The 25,302-nt window shown below is 33.7% G+C and overlaps 1 protein-coding gene across 1 annotated transcript in view; it reads left to right on the forward strand.

Annotated features, from left to right (window-relative positions):
* The window catches only part of TUSC3 (tumor suppressor candidate 3), a 108,991-nt gene that overhangs the window by 68,614 nt on the left and 15,075 nt on the right, over window positions 1–25,302 (forward strand). The window contains exon 7 of the mRNA XM_057375176.1: window positions 20,400–20,463. Within this exon, the coding sequence (XP_057231159.1) occupies window positions 20,400–20,463 (64 nt within the window). The remainder of the gene's footprint in view (window positions 1–20,399; window positions 20,464–25,302) is intronic.

Raw genomic sequence — 25,302 nt, forward strand, 5'->3', positions numbered from 1 at the left:
TCCATGTTCCTTTATACATTTATTTGTTCTTTATTTCAAAGTTTTTTCAGAAACATTTCATGTTACTGAAATTCCACATCCTTCTTTCCGGGATGTGTTTGGTTTCTGTGTATGCTGTTCTGTAGTTTTACACTAACATGGGCAGATAGACCTGTCTCAAATCGATACATGAAATTGTTATTGGGCTTCAAGACTCATGMACTAGTTTTGAAATTCTGTTTTTTGAGTTTTCCTGCAACATYTTATATAGATGCATCCTGTCTGCTGTGGATACCTTTATCATAATCCCTTTTATTCATCATAAACACTCACAGAATTAAGAAACTGGATTATTGCCACTATTTACTGCATATTAGCTTTTTTACTTTTTCTCTGCTTTAATGACTGAAATTTGAGCTACCTGTTTGCATTTCATTTATGGGGCCACATCAGTTTGCCTCCTGATAACTTTCACTTTATCCCTAAGCTTCTTGACCTTTTAAGAGGGAAATGTATTTGCTAGTTAGTCTCTTTTCATTCTTTTTGAGTTCTGGCTGTTCATTGTATTCCATATGGGATTATTCATCAGTTAGTTCTGGAATCCTTCCCCAAAAGGTCAGTAATTTGATTATTTATTTTTAAGGTGTGGGGGATATAGATTTAAACCTTAAGAAACTTTAATGGTTAGTCTTTGATTCACTCAGTTCACAAAATTTTTCTAATGTGGGTGACTTCCCTTGTTAATTTTCATTTCATTTAAGCTCTTTTGAAATGTAAAAATCTTAAGTTGAAAGTTTAAAATTTGCTACCATTATTATTTCAGTTTATTTTACTGAATTAGCTCAGGTCATTTTACCTGAAATTATTTTGTGCTTTCTGTGTCTTTACAGTGCCCTTTTTATGTCAAAAGAACACTTAAATATTGTTGCTTCTTCTGGAAAGAGTAGATAACTGAGAATGGAATTTGCCAGGTGTCACATATGGTCATTGAGATCTGCTCTTAGTAATCTGTTTCAATGCTACCAAGAAAATTAGTTTTTCMTCTACCACAAGGAGTTCTCTTTCTGAACGATTTTCAGTTCTTCTACTCTGTAATATCCTTCTCCATGAGTGGGGTCTGACTTATCTCTCAAGATCATTGTCCTCCTCCAAAGCATGAAATGTTTCACTTGTATCAGTGCTTAGTTCAAATGAGGATTGCTCTTTTGATACATGTGCCGCCTTTATTCCTGCCTTCTCTACTTTGCTTTACCAATAAACAGRGCACACAGATAATAATAAAGGAYTATTTGATGATCCTTTTGCCTGAARTTATGTTAGAAGGTGAACTTTAGGAGTTGAGCCAGTACACTCCCAGATGGTATTGGTTTGTTCAGTCCATTGGACCAAAGAGGAACTCGTGAAGTAGAACTGCTTGAGATGTGTGTAGTGTGTATAGTGGGTTGAAACATTGATATGCACTACATACTAATTTAAACATAGTCTTTAGGTCCACAGCAGCTCAATGTAAGCATCTTTATATSAGTAATGGTGGTATTCTTCCAGTCAAATTTTGAAATTTGTTCTGATTATGTGCAAGAGGCTCTGATTCCATGAAGATCATTTCAATCATGAKTTTATCTGATATGCCTATTGGTAAGAGAAGGTGTGTCTTATATTTTACGAAGCATATTTTGGTAAAAGATCTTTAAATGAATGTATATACCTTTCTTGCTGATAGATGTATGAGTGAACAAAAGCTAAGATACAGCTTTGGGTCATGTCTRCTTTTATCTTAGTAGCACTGTACTGCTCTTTTTTCTATTTCTGGAAAAGACMAAACAGCTGTGGGCACCTCAGAATCTTAAATGCTTTGCTTTCCTAAGGGCTTTGCTAGACTGTACATCGGATACAAAAATATATTGTTCGTCTCCTTAGATTGAAGATCCTTTCTCTTCCGTCTTGTAATTTTTTATTGATGGTAAAAATGTCTCTTTAAATGAATGTTTAGAAAATGACTATACCAAAGGGTAAACTTGTTACATATTTATCAAGTAACTTTGGTGTTGAGAAGAGATTCTAAATGATGTTGCAGGGAAGTGGAAGAATGTCTATGTGTAATTAATAGCTAACTCAAATTCACAGTAATTTTAATATATAATTCAATTTAACATATTGACTTACTTTAGGTCTTTTAGAGACAAGTTTGATTAATTACCAAATTTAACTTCTCAACTGAGAAACTGTAAAACTAACTTAAATGCTATTTATATGGGATAATAATTGAAAAATATGTTGTGTCGTTTGTACATAAAAAGCATTTAAATGTGGATTTTCTGTCATTTTTGGAAGTATTACAGTGATTGAACCCTGGTGTCTTTGTCATATACTCATTTTTAATATAYGATGAGGTTAATTTGCTTTTTTAACATGTTATGGATAGCGTATTTAATAGGTCATACTATAGAAACATTTTTTATCCTCTTGCCTCTGACTTTCAAACATAATTTTCAGTCCTTTAATATTTTTATAATTCTCTGCAACTCTTTGGAAATTATGGTAAAAATACATCTTCATGTTGCTACTTAGATTCTAGACATAATCAGTTTTARAAGCTTAATCTTTTAACATAAGTAGCAAACATTTTGATATCTGTAGGTATATTTCCTAATTGCAGTGCTGCTTCTTTTCATTTTTAAGGCCCGTTTTATTATTCCTGAAGCTTTTATTTTAATATGGCAAGTTAAATAAAAAAGTGAGTAGAGTACTTTCAGTCATGCAAGAGTTGCATTTTAATATCTACCCAAAAAGAGTGCATTTCCAAAGAAATAGTTTGGCAGAAAAGGCTTGCTAGATGGTATTAAAAATACCAGTTTCAAGGGAGACAAAAGAATGACCTTCAAACTTTTTCTAACTTTGTCTCTTATCAGTCATGCAAGTGTCAGAGTCATAATATGAATACTCAAGAAGGCTTTGAATTGTCAATAGAGGAAGCTTCCTCTTTGCGGTTATATTTGCTGGAACAGAAGAGATAACACTATTATCAGTGCTTTTGTAGTGTAGCCAATTTCTCATTGCATGTACTGAAATTCAGTTTTTAATGCAGTTTTGATATTAATGTAATGATAAATATGTCAGACTGTTAAGCTACATTCTGAATGTTTCTGTCAGTCCTGATACAGTATGAAATTCCACTCTGGTCTCTCTCAGAGATTTTTATGAGCATTTCTGAAAAAAAAAAAAAAAAAAAAAAAAAAGTAATTTTCAAACACATTGCTAAACTCTTTAGTAAATTGCTGTTAAATATGTGTTTCTTTCTGGGGTCTGTGTTGAATTGTCAGACAGTTGGAACTTCAAAGTTTAGCACCAGAATGAGAAATACAGAATAAAAACTAGCACACAGTGTAATATAAAGTGCTATTACAAGCTGTATATGATCACCATCATAGGAATTTTTTTTTCTTTTTTTTAATAAGGAATTCAACCCTGCCTTTGAGAATTGGTTTGAGCTGCTCTTCATGGACTTGTTACTCTTAGTTCTTGAATACTGTAATTTTTTTCTATGGGCAAACTAATGCACAAWATACCAATGCATTCAAAAGTATTGTACAAGTTTTGCTTAATAATACAATTGTCCTAAATTTTCATGTGGCCAACTTCGATATTATTAGTATTTACACTGAAATTAATCAAGGGCTTAACCACCACTGATGGACTGTAGAGAGCTTTTCTTTTCATTTACATTGACTTATAACTCATTGTTAGCAGTATTTCATTTAGATATTTGAGATAATATCTACAAGAATTATGTGTTATGTCAACTACAACATACCAGCATTCTTATGAWTAATTACTGCATTTAGATATTCTGAAGTAATATTTGTATTTCACTTAAATGAAATTCTAATCTTCTAATGTGTAGGTTAGCAAATAAAGATTGACAGGACCTAAGGTTTCATCAGCAATCTCAAATATTTCAAATGTATGAAAARATCATTAAAAATGTTAAGTGCCTGGAGAATTGTATGCAGTCAGAATTGTGTCTCTGCTGAAAGCTAGACCTTGTTAGTATCACACAAAATAGACCATATTTTATGGTGGTTGGAATTATTTATTACTGAAAATAATTCTTCCTTTGTCATTAGCAATATCACAAATCTTATAAAGTTGCCTGTTTCCCCCATTAGCATCACTCAAGAGGCTGATAACAAACACATATTTGACAAAACTATTCCAAATTCGTTTGCATAATGGCCTTTAGATCAACTTTGGATGTTGTGCTGAGAACTCTACAAGTTGGAAACTTCTGTCAGAGTATTACTGGTTTCAGTAAGGTATATAGTTGATAATACATCTTCTCTACTACATGAAAGGTTAGGTGWTAGTATTTATCTTACGGAATGAGACTAAATTTGGGGTTATTTTCACTTTGCTATTCTTAATTACCTTTTCTCCTGACAATCTACCTGCCTTCAGGTAAGCAAAAATTGTTAAGTGCATTCTCTCTCAATTTTCCTGTTGCTGCTGGAGTAATTAATTGCACTTAAGAAGAGGAAATATATAATGTTAAAATCCTAAACTGGTATTGTTTTCAAATATGTACTTCCATATTTCTCTTCATACCTTAACAGATTGACTCTTAGTAGTTTTTGTAGTTCCAGAAGGATCCAAAATGTAAAAAGAAAGTAAAGACAATTGAAAGAAATGAAAATGCAGAAAGAAAATGAGATGGAAAATATTTCATTAATTATCCACCTTTTAATTCTTTATTTCGTATAATGGTAATGAACAATCTTCTTTGAGGAAGCTTCTGAAGGCTGTCATCTACCTAAGTAATCCAGATAATAGTGGTTCAGTTAARCTTTTCTGCTATAGAAGGTAATACTTGTTTTCTTTTTCAATGTTTATGCTAAAGACTATCTTCAAAGTTCCTGATGCACAGGGAAGTAAAGAAGCTTTATTCAAAACTCTGAGAGCAGCACAGTTTTACTGGTAATGTTTTACTTATGATGTCACAGACTAACTTTTAAAAATRAAGTCACTGTGTTTTTAAGATAGCTAAACAATTGGCATCTATATTTGAAGCAGTTCTTAATTTTTTGTTGGCCKGCTTACCTGTTTCAAAGGAAATCCTAAATCATTTACATGGTGCATATACTAATTCACTTTCTTTGAGTTAGCAAGGTGTGGGGAGGAAGGGAAGAATAGCTGTGGACTGGTCAGGAGCAATACATAGTCATGCTAATACATGCAGTTGCAATGCATGCCAGCTGCTCCGATTAGCCTTTGAGGGAATATAGAACACTGGAGACAGATACTTAAAAACAGAAAAGATGTTCACTATTATGGGGATCTTAAACTGCTTAGGGAAAGACATAAAGATGTACTTTCTAGTGTTGAAAATAGCTTATATTTTGGAGTGCTTTATCAAGGCAGATGACACATTCCCTATCACTTGAAGGAGTTTTAGGACATGTGAAAGGTGTAGATGGAATTGGCAGAAACTTGCATCCTACTAGCAGAAGCTGAGAGAAAGTAGAAGTAGGACTTCTACTACAGTACTGTGACTGTTTTCTTCCTGATATGTGATCAGGTCTTCCCTTCATAATCTTTAAGCAGGGTGAGCACATTCATTACATACAAAGCTTATAGCCATCACTGTTCCTTGTTGAGATGGACAGTGCTGTAAAAGTCAGGGGTCCATATGCTAGTTGCCTTTTGGTAAGCAAGTTATGGTTCACTCATGCTTACAAAAAAAAAGGTATAACARCCAGAGAAAAAAACCTCACCTCAGAGAAACTTCAACCGCTAAAAGTGTGATACCAGACTGTGGAGCATTAGGGAGATGTAGTGAATCTTCTGCATGTTTTTTCTTATTCAGTTGCTCAATGTAAGCCATATTTTGGGTTATTATTACTCTCYGGGTCAATTTAGAAGGAACTTGGGACAGGCATTTCTAACCCCCAAAAATGGGGCTGACAGTTTACCTGCTGAATCTCTTGCCCGAGGTTATTTGAGGAACCTATTCTTCTATATTGAAAGCTTSATTTCTCTTGTGACAGCCAGTTTAGCCTTCTGCAGCTAAATKTTATGTAGAAATAAATGTTATATTGAAATTCTTTAATATAGAGTAAATGGTTTTACTTTATAGTTTGTTCTATGCAATTAAGTGGCTTACTCAATAGAATATTAATCTTTCTAAATATTAATGTTCTGAAATTCTATCAGCAATAAATCATCAGAATGAAATATTGGCTCTGTTGAAATCAATAGCAAAATGCTTATTGATTTCTTTTGAATCTTTATTTGGCTCAAATTATTCCAGGTACAAAGAAACTTCTTTGCTCTTCTACAAATATATAGGACTAGGAATTTGCTTAGGTCAAAGTCACCTTGAGCTTTTTTGACTAGAGCTTCATACCTTGTATAAACTAAGGAGGTGTGTGTTGAAACTTTTTTTTAATAAAAAGATACTTTGAGAAATCACTGTTTGTGTTAAAATAATTGCCTAATTATTCTATAAGAACTGAAAGGACATCCATGGAAATATTTTCTCAGACCTGGATCTTTTTTCTTCTTGCCATAATTGGATGAAAAGTTTTGTATGTATTTTAGTTTACACTTCACTGTGATATTCTGTTGCTTTCTTCATCAGTATTGTGTTTTGATTATTTGCATGTTCTTTTTTACAGTGATATTCCTATTCTGCTCCATCTCTCATTTGCTGTTTAAGCCATAAAAGCTCTCAAAACTTTATAGATCTCACTGGAATTACTTCCTCTGTTGCTATCTCCTTCATGGTAGATCAGTTTTTCAGAAACTCTTCTGAGCAATTTAACTTCTGTGTTTATTTTTTTCTTTGTTTATTTTGTCTTTTCCTCTCTTTTTTACTTATTTGCAGCATCCTTCTCATACAATGTTGCTCTTTCTCTTTCCCTTTTCTTCTTATTACATTTTCATCCACCTCCTTCGGGCATCATAGTGTTTCCACTTTGAACTTACGAATACTCTTACATTAAACTTGTTGTTGACATCAGTATCAAGCCTTTCTCTGGTTAGTTTATATGCTGTTCTTAAAACTGAACCATCTTAAGTTTTTTGTTTTTCAACAACTTTGCCCGAATTAGTAATTCTTACTTGCAAGCTTCCCTCCTTTCTGCAAAGCGGTGTTCTACTAAAGCCACGTTACTTTGTTACTGCGGGGGATCATTTATTATGAGATATTGTTTCTGCTCTCAAAATTCTATTTTGCATTTCAATCTACTTTGTTAATGAAATTCATTGTATAATCTTTGCCTTTGGCCTAAAAACTTGTTTGTCTACAGTTGCCTCTTTATTTGAAAACACTGTGTTGAAAAGTACTACTTTGTTGTTCTATCAATCGAGGTACAATAATTGAAAATTAAATAACTGACTCCTGTTATTTGTAGAATATGGCTAAGCTTATTCTATCCTTGTTTTCCATGTCCCAAATATGTGGACATATAATGTTTAATTGATCCCTGCCCCTCCCTGCCATCTGTTGTTTCTTTCGTAAAGCTAGTGTTTAAAAAKTTCAGTATAAGCCTGAATATAATGGTGGTTCTGATTGTCTATAGAACTTGTGTTTCTTTTTGCTGTCCTGGAACTTTTCAGTGCTTGACTATTTGGGTGCTTTTCTTGGAGACAGCTGATGGAAGAAACTTGAAATGCAACTTCTCTTGCTGACAGGGGTATTTGATTTGTATTCATTGCAGGCCGGAATACTTGCTGAGGATAACACAGCAAATAGGTTTGAGGTTTTGTATTATAATATCAAATTTTTAATCACTGGCTTTTGTGGTATATTAAGTGAATGCCTGACATCATAAACAAAACTTTATGAAAGACATCATCACAAGCTTGATAGTTGCTGAAGTATGAGATGCTTAATGCCATGCACATCCTTTAAAAAAAATGTTCTCACTCTTTATTCTAATAATTAGGAAGCATGTGCCCGTGCATTAAGCAGTTAATTTAGATAAGTGACTCTTATAACTGCCTTCATAAATCATGGATTCAAAGAGTTTGTTATTGTGAAATATTCCTGTTTGTCAGGTGTGCCTGCTCTCAAATTTTATATTCTAAACATGAAGTGATTCCTTTATTCTCAATTTGTCCTACTAAAGGCTTCATTTTACTCAGTTTCTATGTCATGTCAGCAGTACTTCTTCCAGTTTGCTAACTAGACCTAATATACCATGCAAAAAATTGCTCTGGGCAACACTGAACTTTTTTTTTTTAATAATTCAGTTGTACAATTCTGATTAGTATAGGCTTACTCTAGAATACTGGTAAGAATTTTAAAAAYAGTGCAACAAAATTTTTTAGGAATTTGGTTTTGACCCCTTTTTTTAAGCATTCAGTTCTGTTTTGAATTTTTTTACAATCGTGTTAAGCCTATATTTTTCCTTAGTCCCTTTCCCCAAATGACTCCTTCTTTGTGATCTGAAGTGTTAATTAGCAAAAAGAAAGAACAAATGAGAGAGGTTGTACTGGGAAGAAGATAACAAGATGTTAAGGTCCAGTTATTGAGAGATGCCTCTACCTGAATTAAGGTGCAAACGACACCATATGCCAAAGTCAATAGCAGAGATTTATTTACCAGTAAAATGTGAGGTAGAGAGATTAGAAAGAAAATGAAAAGTGAGGAGAGCAGGAGAGAGACCAGGAAGGATTTGGGGATAACTCCTTGAAGTCAATCATTAGTTTGGAGGGATCAAAAGGGAAAGATTGACAAGGAGCCCTGCTAGTTAGGTATTCTGTAATTCAATACATTACTGGTGAGAGTGTACCTTCAGCAAGGCTGCTTATGCTTACAAAGTTTTCATGCAAAATACAAAAAAATTCCATACAAAAGGTTTTCATGCAAACTCATCTTTACATTGGGTGTGAACTCTCCAGGACATAGAATACAGCTCCATTGTAATTTAGTTCCAGCACAAAATAGAAACTGTGGCTTTACTATTGGGGGGGTCATAAATGAAATAATTATCCTTTTTTAATTTAGTTGTATTATCCCAGGTTGATTTTTCTTTTTTGAATTTCAGTGGGCAAATCACCCTCATCACACTTCTTTTACAATTGSTGCCACAGTAAATCATACCCATAACTGAAAAGCATGTGTGGTACAGAAGGTGCTATAGTTAACACATTGATTAGAATAAGTAAAAGTGAGATCAAGTTAAAATACCATCTTGGGACASACGGTAAGAAACTCAATAGCACATCAGATATGTTTAAGTGAAAATACACCTCTGATTTACTCTGGAATGTCTAATGGCTGATAACACATTTAGTTCCAAAAATGGTTACAGATAGGGTTGCTTGGGAGCTACTGAAAGGTTTTCCTGTATTTTATCCATGTCCCATTTGTGGTCTGTGTCTGTCCTCATTYCTGGTTTAGGAAGGGGTATTCAACCATTTTGTATGTAACATTTTCTTTTGTGTTGTTAAGATTACTTAGTTCACTGGTCAATATCTCTGAAAAATTTAGCCCAATCATAATAAATCTAAATTATTCCAAGATTCCAAATATGAATTCTTGTACCAACTCCCAGGCTAAATTTGATTGAGACAAAATTATGCATCCATAAGATGTATTATTACCATTTTTTTCAGTAAAAAGACAAAATAAAATTAGCAAAACTAAACTAATAATGCATAAAAYGGTCTGTCCTGTGCCACCCTACTAAAATTTCTGTCTCCCAACAAGGTGCTTACAATGAAAACAAAACCAAATTACGATCATGATAATAAACTGAAAATACAGGCAATTATGATGGCAATTGAAAGTTTCATCCATTCATCACAACTCGATTTCATCTGTTACCAGGTTCCTATAAAAAAAAAAAAAAAAATTTGCAAAAAAAAAAAAAAAAAAAAAAAAAAAAAAAAAAAAAAAAAGGAACAATCCATCGATTTTGATAAGGTTCCTGTGTCTGTCACAAAAGTAACCAAAAAGTTAAAAGAGCCTAAAGGAAAAGTGATTATCGTGTTATCTTGGCTATTTTCTGTGAGCCTTCTCATGTAAATTGAGAGAATGACCCCCCCGTAGAAACTTGTTCCTTTGATCTTCAGTGGGGGTGCTCTGGACTTATTCCCGGAATAGGAAGAAAACCCAAGATTTACAGGATTACCTCTAAGTGATTCAAGTTGTTTAACTACCTGAACTTGATATGTCTCAGGTGGAGTTATAACTTTTATTTCATGAAATGCTTGCTGCACTGCTGGTGGTGCTTCTCCCATCTTTTCAGGGGGGTCTTCCTTGTTTAATTTCATGTCTGGAAGGAGCGAGATAGCTTGAAAAAGTTCAGCAAGAACAGTTTGTGYAATCGTGGGTGAATGTTTATCCCTATGGGAGAGCCTGTTAAAGGTGTATTGTCCTCCATTCCAGAGAAGCACCAATTGAGCCTTGTCATGTTTCCAAAACATTGACGTTGAAATTAGAATTAGAAATAGAGTGTGAAACGATCCCGAGTGCCTCTATTGTGGCTGTTAGGTTTCCTCTATTCGGTTTTGAGGCTGTTAGTGGAGCCAAAGTGACTATAACTTCAGAAATTTATTTAGTGCTGCAGCAAAAATATAGCACTGTGCCACACAGAGTGAGTGCACTGAAATGAATGGATTTCTTTTAGGGTTAAAATGAGAAGACTTCTACTTCTTGCCCAGGAGCCACAAATTAACCTCAGCAGTTTGGCAGATAACACTTGCTCCATTTACTCCAGTGATTTTACCTCTGCCATCTATATCATACACCCAGCTTCTCAGCATCCCACTGCATTAATATTGAATGATGTCCTCCATATCTATTAGAATTTTTTTAAATGGTGATGAGAAACAACTGGAATCTGAGTGTATGGCTTGCATTGATAGGATTCCACTTTCTGGATTTCAATCTCACTTCATTTATGGACAAACCTTACTATCTCTGTAGCCATATATAGCACTATTTTGGTAACATTTTGCTGATCCTAGTTTCAGTTTTACTTAAGGGTYATAATGTTACTTCCTTATCATCAGATGTCAATCAAATGTTACCTTTTTCTCTTTATCAGAACAGTAGACTCATTCACTGTCTCCCAGCTTCTCCATTGTTGTTAATTGGATTGTGGCTTTGAAGTAATTTGGCATTTACATGCTCTTGTTTCTGCTACAAAGTAAACTTCTTTTTATTTGTGCTTTTCACAGCCCTGTGATTTCAGCATAGTCTGTTTTGGAAGTAGTGTCATGGTAAAGTCTGTCTGTGTTCACTTCTGCTTGCAGCACTTCAGTATTTAAGTGAAACTGCATTCTGTGCCTCAAAGCTTGAAATCCAATTCACATAACAGTTTGAAATTTCAAAAGAGAAATATTGCAGCTCCTGACTAAGAAATTAAAAACATCTTTTGATTCATAAATATTACTGAAAGGTGTATGGGGTTATGCTGAAGGCTTTTTCCTACATGGCTGTTATTCTTTGTCAAAAGAAAATATTACTACAGATGCAGTGTTTTTAAAGAAATGATGTTTATGAAAAATRTCTCAATTTCTTTTGTTTCATAATTAGAAGTATCATGGTTTGGCTTCTATGTGTTATGCAAGCAGTCCAGGACAACTATTAACAGTTGAACTTTAATCACAGCTTTTCTTTCATTACTTCTTTCCACTGCTTTGGTTGAAGGGACATGAAATTTGCAGGAATATCACTTTTCTCTCAGATTTTTTTTTTTTTTGCCGTTTTTCTCAAGTTGATCAAAAAGAATTTAAATTATTAAGCAAGGCATCACAATTGCAAAAAAATTCTTTCTTTAGGCRAGTAGGCTAAGCTGTGTCATTCAAACTTCCCCAACGTACCAACATGCTGTCTCAGAGTTYCTGGACATCTTCATCTCTGTTAAGTCTCTCAGCCGGGTACCACATCATAATGGACATTTGGAGAGAAGACATTTGATACATGCCCATCCATTACATAACTTGGGAATTAAGGCTATAAGGGTAGCAATGTTTTATTCCTAATGAGGTTTAAGCTCTGGGTTTTTTTTCTGAAATCTGCAAAGTATGGTTCTTTGAAGGCTTGATGCATCTTTTGTTGTCTTATTATTTTGTGATTAATAAATATGAAGAGGTCCCTCAGAATTCTTATTCAKCAGATTATATCAAAGCCTCTGTATACCTGAGCAGAGTGTTTACAGCTTCTCTATTTGTGACATCGTCTYTACTGGCAGACTCCCTTGATAATACTTCTAGAAACCCTATAATAATGCATTGTTGCTGTAAATACTGCCTAGGAACAACCAAAGCAGCAGCAAAAACCAGGATTTGTATGCTATTATAAATTAYAACAACTACCATTTCCAGCCTGCCAGTCTTAAAAAAGTAAGGCAGCATTTCTCCACTTTTGTTCTAGAGCTGGAGACCCAGATCATATTCTGTGCTTGGTACCAGATGGACTCTGTGGAAGGCAGCCAGCACAGCCTGTTTCAGCCAGCCAGTCCCATGAAAACTGGTTGCTGTCTCTTGACTCATTTTGGTTTGGGCAATGGTGAACACAGGAACGAGCTCAGTAATGGAAAATGTAGCTCATGTCCATTGAATCTAAATGTGARGGAATCCAAGAGTCTGTATGAGATTGTTCTGTGTATCTGTATTACACAAAGTCTTTTAAAAAACCCAGTATTAAATGTTTCTTTTTAAAAAAAGGGTTAAATTYATCCATTGCTGTTAGACCTTCCAATCAAAAGCAGCTGATAGGATTTATGGTCATGTTTAGTAAGTGAGTCTGAACACTTACACTAACTGGTATACCAAGGATGCTGAGGAAAATAATATGCACATGGTGTTTTATTTGAGGTCCAGTGTTGGTTTTCTAGACATCCTACTAATTTTTAGAGTAAGATGCTTGAGTAAACTAATAAAATCTCTGAAAGTACATAAGTACAATGTCCAGTTATCCTGTCTATTCCTCACCATTTTGTATGTGCTGGTGTGTGCACTTCAGCTGTTTTGTTAATCCTGGTGTTGCTGATTTTGTAACTGAGCTGGATTGCATTTTGTGTAGATACATTGCTTAGAGAGATTGCTAGATAAGAATATAATACATGAAATTGTCAGCAGGGTGGTGAATTGTTGCCTTACATTTGAGTTGGAAATGTTCATAAAGCTAGTAACTGTTCAAAAGAAATTGTTTCAGGTGAGTTAGTAGTAAATTAAAGTTTATTGTTTTGTTTATTGTTAAATAAAATKAAGATTCCTGGAAAAAATACTGTCTCAAGTAGCTGACTGCATGTTTCTTACTGTCTTATGTGGTCTTCATTTTACCAGAAATGCAAATTCATTTACTTAGCATTTCTGTTATCAGTAAGCGAGTTTAGATTTCTTTTGTGTTTAGTACTAGGTTAATTTTTGAAGCCATTGAGCATCATTTTCAGATGCCACTTTTATATCTAGGTATCTACAATAAGAGAAATTGCCCCATTAAATACTTGGACACTATCTTAACTATTGAACATTAATATGTTATTAGGCTAGTCAGAAGTTTCTTTTAATAAATGAACTAGTGTATTTTCAAGACTTTCTTTTGTTTCTGAGATGGGATATCATATATTTATTTACTCAGTTTCAGTGTTGTTTAAGTCCTCTTAAATAAACTCATAGCCAAATTACATCACTCTGTWCCCAAAAAAGTTTATCATTATTTTGGCAGGTCCCATTCATATGCTAACAGATGTTCTAAGTTGGTAGCCATTCTCACAGATGTGAATAATTTTAGGCCCAAATCAGTATCATCTCATGGTTTTTCACATAACTGGTCACAAAAAGAGCTTTTGAAGGTTGGCTGCTACAGGGAAAATAGGTCACTGAACATGTACTATCCCCAGCAGATAATAGTATCATCTGTGATGGAAAGAAAGCAGGGAGTTAGATTAGGCTTCTGTTTTCATTTTTACAGACCTGTCTAGTCTAATAACTTTATAGAAAGTCCCCTATTGGGTTCTTAAGTAATTTAAAACTGATTTTCCTGTATAAACTGAACACATAATACTATTTAGGAATTAAAGAAGCTTATTTGGAGAGCATGCTTCAAGTGATGTTATGTGAAACTGTGCTGGTTTTAAAAAGCATAATAATTAAATAGGTAGCTGCAATAACATGTTCAGAGAGCTTGGGCTTTTGAGCTGTGTAAGATTTTGTTCTTAATGTTGCTGGGTAGTTTTAAGCTGGTTTTGAAGTATTAGATAGTTTGCATAGAAGGAAACCTGTCTGGAGAAATGCAGTTWTGATCATGAAATCACATTACAAAGTATTTATTAATATACCTTGATGTTTGATTTCAAAGTGATTGCTTTACTAAATAAATCATTTATTCTCCATAAAATGTTTAACYTTTTTCTGCATTCATGCTTAAAATGATAGTGTTTAAATGGTATTATGAGAGAATGTTTTAGAACTTTTGCTTCTTAAACATTTTAAACATTTAAAGACTGATGAAATTCCTGCTGTTCCTGGACTTGGACAATATATAAAATCTGAACTGATAGAGAATGTTGTGCTGTTCCTTTTTTCCCTCTCAATTAGGAGAAAATAACAACTGCTTATATCTAATGCATATTCTTGGCAAAATTGGTGGTTTTTAATTAAAATATACCATTCTGAAGGCTCGCTCAGTCATAATTAAGTGATCCATGGCCTTCTGTAATGTTCCTTTCTCTGATGAATTTCACCCCGAACGTTAATGTAGTAAAAGAAGACTTAATAGCACTTATCCTAATGGTGTGGGATTCATCACTTTCTCTTTGGGTCAGTTAACTACTGTGTCGCTTCATTTCTTTCTACGTGTATTAGACTGAACTTGGCCTGTTATCTCCTTCAGGGCACAGTCTCCATCTAGAGACTTCTTCAACATGCAAATTCAGCTCATCGTTTTCAGGAATTATTAGCAAAATTGTCTGCTTTTGATCAGTTTTCAATAAACTTTATAATTAGATGTGTATCATATCTTGTAAACTCAGGACAAGTTATTTCTCAGTTATCCAAAATGATTACACTTTGTGAAATAGCTTTGTATTTGAGGCTGTTACTAAACCCAGCTAAGTTTGATCAGCTCCCTTCACCCTAGCATCCTTCCTATACATACTATTGGAAAATAAACATMATGATGTTTTGTTTGTTTTCAGAAAGATTGCTGAAGCACCTGAAATCATGTTTTAATTTTGGGTACTACAAAAATTCTTCTTGCCTTAAGAATTAGCATATGACCCGCAGAGGCTTTGCTTCCCCTTATTTTGTTTCTGATTTATTTACATTGCATTAACAGAAAGGAAGGAAAGAGAGCAGATTATACTGAAGAATATTACTGAAACATGGCAACTATCACTCTGGAAGAGAAATCACAAGCATATTCTGCATTTAGGGAAATTTAAAAGGATATTACGTTGCTCTTATCCTTGAATATCCTGGTGTGGTATTGTATATATATATATATATATATGCGTGTGTGTGTATGTGTACCATCTGCAGTTCAATAACACTAAATATTTAATGAGTTTATGAATAGTAGGTAAACATTTAACACAGTAAAAATATGCATGCATTGAACAATTGTTTCTGCCAGTGAAAATGGCCTGATTTAAAGACATGATTATTCCAGTTCAAAATTCAAAAAGCTTCTGTGAAATAAGACCTGATATATGAAAATATTAGAGTTGGGAAAGGACTGATTGTTCAAAGTGTGAGTTTGGTTTTGGTTGCCCTATTAGTCACTACCAGCATGACATTTGCTGTTGTCTGTTGTGYGGCAGTGTTAATTGTGTGGCTGTACAGTTTTCTGCTCAAGCTATGGTYGCCTCTCTTCTGACAGATTTTATCTCTACATCTTGCATGGTCCTCTCTCTTGCTGCCTTTATAATGAAAAGGAAAAAAATTAGTTTATTCAAGAACTTATTTAAAGCATTTGCCTAAAGCATTTGCAGCCAATAGATTTCAGAGAGTTTCCAAATATTAAGTGGATTCGGTGTTAAAAAGAAGCAAAGATAGCAAAACCAGAACTCTTACTTCTCAGTGTCTTAATTGTTTGTAGCTTTAAATGAAATTTCATGAGAATATGTGCCTTGCATGTGGGTCGTGCAGCAATCTTCTTGTAGAAAGAAGTATGAAAATAAAGAAACCTCTTTATTTTAGCTTGAGAATTGATAAATAGATCTTTTCTTTAGCTTGAGAATTGATAAATAGATCATTCTTCAATAGTCCTTTTAAAAAATTTCTTTAAACATACTCTCTTTTAGATTAGTGTGAGCCACAGATGGGCATGAATTTCAAAACTTTATGAGTCAGTGGCCATTGCAGTGTACAAAATTGATRTGTGGGGGGTACATTTGCATAAATATGTATCGATGCACATACAATCTATGCTTCAAATGGCCTCATAGTATTGTCATATTACTGTAGGGAAAGACACAAAGATGAATGTCATACAGTTCTCACCATTCTCTCTTCAAGAAAAGCTATTTGCCATAATTTTTTTACGTTAAATACTCTTCTCCTGAAAACTTCTACTCCATTTTTTGTTTCTTTAGAAAGTAGGTCTGAAGATCCAYTGAGGAAAAAACACACCCTGTAATGCCTTTGTAAAATGGTTAGGATCCATTCCTCATAAAAAAAAATGGGATGAGGTACTGTCATAAATTCAGGTGATTCATGGTATGTTGTCAATTGCAAATTATTTTGGTTATCCTTCATCCCTGGAGCAGTCTGTCACTCTGTACTTACCTAGCACTGCTTCAATTGACCCATGCTGTAGAAGTGTGCCATGCTGCTGTWTTGAGTACTTGGAAAACAATGTCTTGGGGAAGCAATTTGAGGACCCTATTGGTTACACATAGATCTATTGCTAGGTAACTTTAAAGAATAATCTACCTAAGAACATTTGTAATAGAACAAAGAAGTTGGTAGTGAAAAGGGTAAATTTTAGATGTGKTTTTTTTGTTTGTTTTTGGTTTGTTTTGTTTTTTTTTAAGGCAATACTGCACAGTAAACATCTGCCTTATGTGATGCTTTAACAGAGTGGCTTTCAACTAGAGCTTTCAACTAGTTCAACTCCCTCTGTTGATCTGAGGTGTCTTCCAATCTCAAACAAAGGTGAAATTTGACTTTTGTGTTAAGGGTGGTTACTCCCTGGCTTTTATCCCTTTTTGTCCCCTCTCTGGGAATGTAACAATTCTCTCCTACTAGCTTTTAAATATGCACATAACACTGACAAAATTAAATTAAGAATGTCTACTTCCTTGCAAGCAACTCACATTTAAAGAAATACAGTTTTAACATGAATCCCTATGAGACATTTAGCCAGAAATTCATATTCTAGCTTTTTTGTCAGGGTTTTYTTTTGTTTCAGGTTTTTGGTTGGTTGGTTCAAGTATCATGCTTGCAAATAAACTGTATCTAGTTTATGGGGGTTTTTTCTTTATACAGAGTATCAGATGGTAACTGCAACTCTTATCTTTCCTCTAATTAATGGTAACAATGATTATATCTTTGTTTTCCTGATTTTGTTTCTTTAGGACTTTTATCTTTTGACAGACTGGTCAAATTCAGATATAAATATGCATATTTTGCGTCATTTAATAAAACTAATTGCTCTGTTTATTTAACAAACAGGCAGGGAAAGATATTCTGCTCTAAATTCTTGGTTGTTATTAAGATTTTATCGTAGTGGTTAACAATGACTTAGAAGAGAAGGCTCTGGGAACACCTTATTGCAGACTATGCTTAAAGGGATCTTAAAAGGAAGATGGGGACAGATGTTTTAGCCCTGTTATAATAGGACAAAGGGTAATAGTTTTACAGTAAAAGAGGGTAGATTTASATGAGATGCAATAAAGAAATGTTTTATCATGAGGGTGATGAGACACTAGCACAGGTTTCCCAGAGAGGTGATAGATACCCCATCCCTGAAAACATTCAAAGTCAGGTTGGACATGTCTCTGAGCAACCTAATCTAGTTTATGGTCCTATTCAGGGGGATTGGACTAGATGACCTCTAAAGGTCCCTTCCAACACAGACCATTGTATTATTCTAATTATTAGAATTTAAAGTTGCTATGCTGTGCAATGAAGACTAGCACTTAAAATGTGATTCCTCCCAGCMTGGGAAAAGTTTTTGTTGTCAGAAGCGTATAATTTTTGGAAGTGATTCTCTTCTTTCCTGTTAGGAGGAAATCTAAACAACATACTGTCAGCAAACTATTTTGAGGAAGGCAATAATTTCCCTATATAGTGTCTGGATATAAATGTCTTCATGTACAAATGTTGGATTCTGTTCCTCCAGTGATATTACGGTGAATTAAAATGCTACCATTAGAGGAAAAAATAATTAATTTTGTTAAAAGTATACAGCATATGGATAAAAATTACATCTCGCATATAAATGTTTTACAAATCCGGAAGGCATTTATAATCTGAGAAGTCCAGTAGCAGTTTTATTAGTTAGTGATAATGTTTTCTCTTCAACAGAGCRTATTTCTTTAGTTCCCAGTGTGCATTTTCATACATGTGTGTAGAGAACAAGTAGTAATGATTATAATAACTAAATAGTGCTACTAGACCCTGTTGCACTTTCCCGATTAAAGGCTTGTTTTTTATTTCAGTTCACATTATAATGACAAATACACGATATATCATATAGTCATTGTAAGCTTTAGACTCTAAYTTTGTGCTGTGATCATTAGAAGAAGTTCAATGTTTGTTGGGCACTCTTGAATCCAGATTTTGCAAGTGTTTATGTATCCCCACATTTATTTATATTGCTTTAGCTGCATGAAAAGTAATGGCAGAAGGTCCCTATTCACAGGACTCTGGGCACAACTGAATCAGAGTAATCAGTTTATCAAACATTTTAACTTTGTCATTAATTTTTGTTAATGAGAAATATTCTTATTTGCTTCCTTTCTCTTATGTATACATGTGCATGTATATGTGTGTGTGTGTGTGTGTGTCTGTGTGTGTGTGCATGTATATGTAGCCTTAATGTAATGTATAAGAAGTCATGCCAAAAAAAAAAAAATCAAGAAATACAGTTTGGCTTATTGTCATATCATACTGCAATGAAATATTCTTATGAGATTCGTGATATTTATCTTGTTAAAGGAAAAAGATATCTCTGAGAAATTGAAACTTCAACTACACGAAGGTCTTGCCTGGTTTAGGTTTGAATTGGTTATTTGAATGAGCATAATACGATTGAATTTTGAAAACAATAGATAACAATCTACTGAATAAATATAAATTACATGGTCTGACACTGCATCGAGCAGAGGTTGAAGTGTTGGTGAAGGCATGCTTTTGTATGCTGAAGCATCCAATAATTGAAAATCTGAGATGTTCTGAATCATGACAAGGATGGTATTCAGCTAGAGTTATTCAGAATAAACTGCATTATAGGAACATGCATGAGTTAAAAAAATAAACAAACTAACAAAACCCTTTAGCCAGAATGAGGAAAATGATTTTTTCTGTTTCTTTACATTGCTAGTAGGCATTTTTCTTTCTATTTAGTTGAGGTGAAAATTTTATCTATGCCTAAGAAAAATRTTAGCCTAAGAAGAATAAGTATAAATAATACTTTCAGAACACAGATATATTTAATTTCACATGGCATGCTATGACAAACTGTATCAATGTTTGTAATTGATATAGTAGAGGAAGACAGAGAATCTCCCTCATTTTGTGCATGTTGACAGTTTTTCAGGTTTTTGCTTCCTTTATTTCTACCATTGCTCGTTAACAAGAAACTAACAGCTTTTCACTAATACACTACAGATTCTTAAAATAAATGWACAAACGGAGCCCATCTACAATAATCATTTGGGATAGAGGCTAGTAGATTGTGTTAGACTTAGTTCTAGTATTAACATTTGTTTTACAATRTTTCCATATAAATAAGATGGTTTATGAATTAGGAACTTTGGTGGACACAATTGTACCAAATTGGAGAAAGGTGGAATAGATTTTGCATGAAGAAACTTCACTCAATCTGAGAAAGACTAAAGTGGAATGATTTTTTAAAGACAGGCTTCAGTTTTCACTTTTATAAAAGCCATGCTGAGGCATGCCTTTGATTTCATTGCATCCCTTCTGAAAAATTGTGTCATCTGAGCAAATAAATGCATGTTCTTTATTCCACAGTAGCAGCAATGTGAAAAAGAGTCCAGCAAAATGTTTTCATGTTTCAAACATTATATTTAGTGCATATATGTGCTTTGCCTGAATATACAATTTTTAACATTCCTTTTCACTAAATATACATACATAAACTGTGCTGTTAATTGCTAGCTGTTGCTGCCTGCATTTTTCTTCAAAACAAGTTTTTATTCTCACATACCCAGTTGTACCATTTTCAATGGATTTCTTAGTTTTAAAGCGGAATGGTTTTCATTTTTATTTTACAGAGTTACATACATGGAAGCAGTCAAGCTCAGTTTGTGGCAGAATCACATATTATTCTTCTGCTGAGTATCCTTCAAACTGGTGACGAATATTAAAAAACCAAGCTGAGGCACAGTGTGCTATTAAATGAAATTGCTCTGGCAGTGAATGTCATTGAACACTTAAGCAGGTATTGTATTTTGGCTTATTTATTATATGTTGAAATAAATACTCATTGGTATTTACTGACAAGTAACACTGGCATTGCTTTTCACTGATGTGCACTTCATTATCTCCTTTGTTAGTCTTATGCCTGATTACTAATCTTAATTTTTTTTTCAGTGTTATCTTTCCAATAGCAGAAATTATTTTTCTTCTTTTTTTTACTCTTTGTTACAATAATAAAAAACTCAATGAAAAAGTAATTTTATTTCTTTTTACTTACATGAAAAGCATACAGAAATCTACTGACTGTGCATGAAGATGATTGTCCTCCAATAGTCCTTGGAATTTGTTTTCCCTCACATAATCTAAACAGTTTACTGCTACTTCTTGAAACAAGTAATCATATTCTGACATCATCTTCTCACAGATTTTCATCCTTAGTGAGTCAGAGAAAGTTAAGTTGGGTTTTTCTGGTTTGTTTTGGTTTCTTTTGGCTGAAGTCTGGTGACTTTTATTTTTCTGGTGAAAGTCTGAATAAACTGTAATAAACTGTAAGAAAAAGTTATATGCTCTCTGGATTTTTTAAACCCTGTTTCTCATCAGCATTATTCATTGAGTGAGAACTGTCACCATTAACCATTTTTAAAGTTTGCTTGTTCCATCACAAATACCTTTCTGTAATGGGAACAAGCAAAAGAGAACAATATTTCCTGATCTGCATTAATAGCCAGATCCCAGCTYTTTTATGATCATGCCTACTCTTGTTCTCTCTCTGAAGTTATGTTGCCTTTCCTTTAACTACMCTGTCTACCTTTGTCTTTGGCATTTTCTTTTTACATTCATTACATTCATTTGCCTGGTATCCATTTAGCTATCTGTGAAATTTTATATTCTCCATAAATTGGTGTTACGATCATAACTTTGAAACTAAATTAATATTTTGTAGAGTAAATATAATATTTGCAATTGAACTGAAATGCTATTTCTAGTTCAGGGTCCCCAGTACAGGAATGTTGCAGACTTGAGGGAGTCCAGCAAAGAGCCACAAAGATTATTAGGGGATAGTCCAATGAGAAAAGGCTGAGAGAGCTGGAACTGTTTAACTTGGAGAAGATCCTCAGGAGATCTCATCAGTGTGTGTAGATACCTGATTGAAGGAAATGAAGAGGAAGGAGACAGACTTTCTCTGTAGTGCCCTTTGAGAGGACAATAGGCAATGGGCTAAAATGAAAAAAATCAGCCTGAAGACAAGATACTTCTTACTATAAGGGYGGACAAACACTGAAACCGGTTGTCTGGAAGGGCTTTAGAGTTTCAATCTGTGTAGAGTGYGCAACTGAGAACTGCCAAGTCAAAACTTGGAGATTATTGCTTTAAATTGTGCATTTTTTAAAGAGTACATAGAGACAACTATTACATTTCATATAAAAGGTTTCTTGTGTAACAGATAGACTACACATCTTACTAGTATTATCTCTGTGCTTTCCTTTGTAGAGCTGCAGTTTATGTTTTCACGTTTTTTTCCTTTTTCTGAACTGCCACAATTTAAACAAATCTGTTATCTAAACCAATCCTGTTGACTGCTTGAGAATGAGAAAAGTAAACCCCAAAACCAGAGAAGATTAAAACTAAACAAAAATTTTGTTGATGGCATATTTTATTTCTCTGACTTAGTGAAGGATTATCATTAATGCTGGGTCTTGTCTTCTTGGTTTTGTGTGGTGCAATTTTTTCTTAACTGCAAGCATGGAGATTGCAAAATCTCTCTGGGCAGTTTGAGAAGTGAAGTTGTTTTTCATCCAGTCTGAACCTTCCAAACTACCATTCATGGCTCATTCTGGTGTGAATTATAATCTTGTCTGACATCATGTTTTGGCTTCCCTTTTGGATTTTTTTTTGCCAGCCTTGTAAAACTGGAGGAATAGCTTTAGTGAAGCTTTCATTAAAAAAATGAAGAGAACACCCTGTGGAGCAGAATTATGAGATCCATTATGTTTTAGCTTTTTATTGCCTAGGAATAAAACAAAATCTAAGGTTTATTTTTATTAATGCCACATTAGAGCTCATTGCTTGCTATAAACTGACAGGTTAAATTTTTTAAAAGAAACTTTTTGTCATTATTTTCAGAGAAAAAGTAATACTGAATAAAAGTTGGTATACATTTAATTTTAGGTTATATCCATTAAAATATATGGGTCCTTTCAATATCTGCTTTCAGTTTTCTTTGAAATTGGCTGATTTTTATATCCTCTCCAGAATCAACAAAACCTTGTTACCATACCCAATTGAGAAGGGGGTTTGGTGTAATATATATCCCCACATCAACTTGATGATCAGTGCCTCAAGATAATCAGTTTACACACATAATATTGGGGGGGGTTGTAGAATTATTTCAGTATAGATGAAGTAGAAAATTTATGAAAAAGTCATTACAGAAAGAGAAGTATAACTGCTGTAGAATAAATGTGGCAGACAACACAAAGAAAACTTATTAAATAAAGCATAGAACATGTCTTTTTCTCCTTTCCAAGTTGAAAAATTCTGCTCTTTCCCATGCAGATGTTGCAGGATTGTGGTGTCTATTCTTACAGCTTTCTTCTGACAGAAGTGGGGTTATAGATAACTGGAGTCAGCAGAACTGATTGGGTATTAATAAAATTTTTTAAAATGCAGAGTAGTTTGACATTCTTGGAGAGACAAGGAAGAGGAAATAAAGACAAGGGTATTGAAGTATTCCTGCTAGAGTTATTAAGAAGACATAAAGGCAAAAGAGGGATAACTTTGGAATGAAGAGCTGTCATTGCCTTAGAGAAATGACATCCAGTAAACTGTATAATCAGTATTACTGTTGTAATTAACTACAGTTGAACACAGATAGTGTCTATGACTATTATAACCAGGCAGGCATTGAAGTATGCAGTGTTCAGTTGTAAATATTGCTCTGGGTGTCAAGATACAGCAAGAAAGATAAAGAATAGTAGTGTTGGATAGGCTGTGTTGAATTTGAAAGATTTCTTCAATTCTTTTGTTCTTCCTTTTAGTAGACACTAGTCAGTATTTCTAATGAACTTTCATAAAGTTTTAATGTAATTCCCTGGAGAAATAAAACCTCTTTGAATGTAATATGTTATAATTTTTTCCAGTTTGTATTAACAGTGGATCCTTACTTTAAGGAGTAATTTAAAAGTAAATATTTTCATTATGAAAGGAGTTTCAGTTATTAAGCAAATTATTTATTGTATAGGAGATAAATCTAAGCCATTATTGTAGGAATTGGTAGTTATGATTAACATTATAATTTTTCTCATTATTGCCATTAAACTTAGTTAGCATTGATGCTTATTAAATACATGTACCTAAGTAAAAATGGAAATGTCTTGTTCAGTTTGTTAATTTGAATCCCTAAGGCAAATTTTAGTGGGACAGCTCTGTAAGTGGGTATGAGATATTGATTGAGAAGGAAAAAGACAAATCTTTTTGGTAGCATTAAAATGACACCTATTATGAAAGAGACTTCCTGTCCTACAAAGAGAATTTAAATTAAGTGTATTAAGTATTTCCTCTGTGGTATGAGGAAACTTTATCATAGGATGAATGTAAAGAGGTGRCTTTCTATATGGCAGTAGCGGGTCATGCAGAGTCACTGAGCATGAGAATCTGGAATTTTGAGACAAAAGTCAGTAAAGCTCTTGGCAATAAGATTCTGTCAGTTGTGCATCAATATGCACAACTAGTTATGTATTCCCTAGAGATTATGATAAAGTGAATGAAGATAGTAACTAAAGCAGAGAAACAGAGTTATTTTATTTTTTATTTTAAGGATAAGGAAAAAATAAAGAAGACCATGGTGGATAAAGGTAGGACTAAAAGCTCAACATTATGGCATATTTAAGCATGCTTCCTAATTAACTTTGGAAATCAACATCCAAAGCAGCAGAACATACTGCACATTTTCTATTATTTACTTGCATTATCCACCAGTACTGACTGTTAACCTTGTAACCTGTTCGGATTCTTCTGGAAACTGTCTGATTCCTCCTAAATGTAATGAAGCATAAGAAGATAATAGCTAGGGAAATCAAGACAGTTTTATGTTACCTAAGTCCCTTACTGCTTGACCTTAAAATAATTCATAATATGACCCTTTAGGAAAGACATTAGTATCTCTTAAATGTGAGAGAGATATGCAGAGACCTTAAATTTACAGTTGGGCATTTGTTAACACAACATGAAACATAATTCATAATCTTTCATCAGCTAATTATAGGACACTGCARTTGGTGAACTACTTTCACATATTGTGTGTGTCCTCTGAATGAACTTACCAACTCTGTAGTTTAGTGATTTTCAACCATTTTCAACTTCTGACTAAAATTTTCCAATGGATGTGCAGATCCTTACAAAGCTAATTTATCTGTCATTTGCTCTGGCAATTGGCCCATTTTTATTTGCTTTATGTTAATAACTGACAGCAGGAGTCATTCACTGACCATAGGTTGAAGACATTTTTAAGGTTTTCCTTAGGCTTCAGTTAATTATTTGAGTGGATATGTTAATTGTTAAGAAACATATTTGCTTGAATGTCTAAAAGATGCAGAAATCTAGTCCAAAGTTAAATGTTTTTCCTTTTGGWTCCACAGATAACTTTTATTAAATGGAATAGTCCTCAAGTACATTCAGCTAAGAATAAAATTATATTGCATAGATCCTTAGCAATGATGGAGAGTAAAAGGCCAGCTTAGACTCATATTGATGATTACT

Source organism: Malurus melanocephalus, unplaced genomic scaffold (genome assembly GCF_030028575.1).
Source record: "Malurus melanocephalus ecotype Western Australia unplaced genomic scaffold, MMel_1.1 scaffold_241, whole genome shotgun sequence".
Lineage (NCBI taxonomy): Eukaryota > Metazoa > Chordata > Aves > Passeriformes > Maluridae > Malurus > Malurus melanocephalus.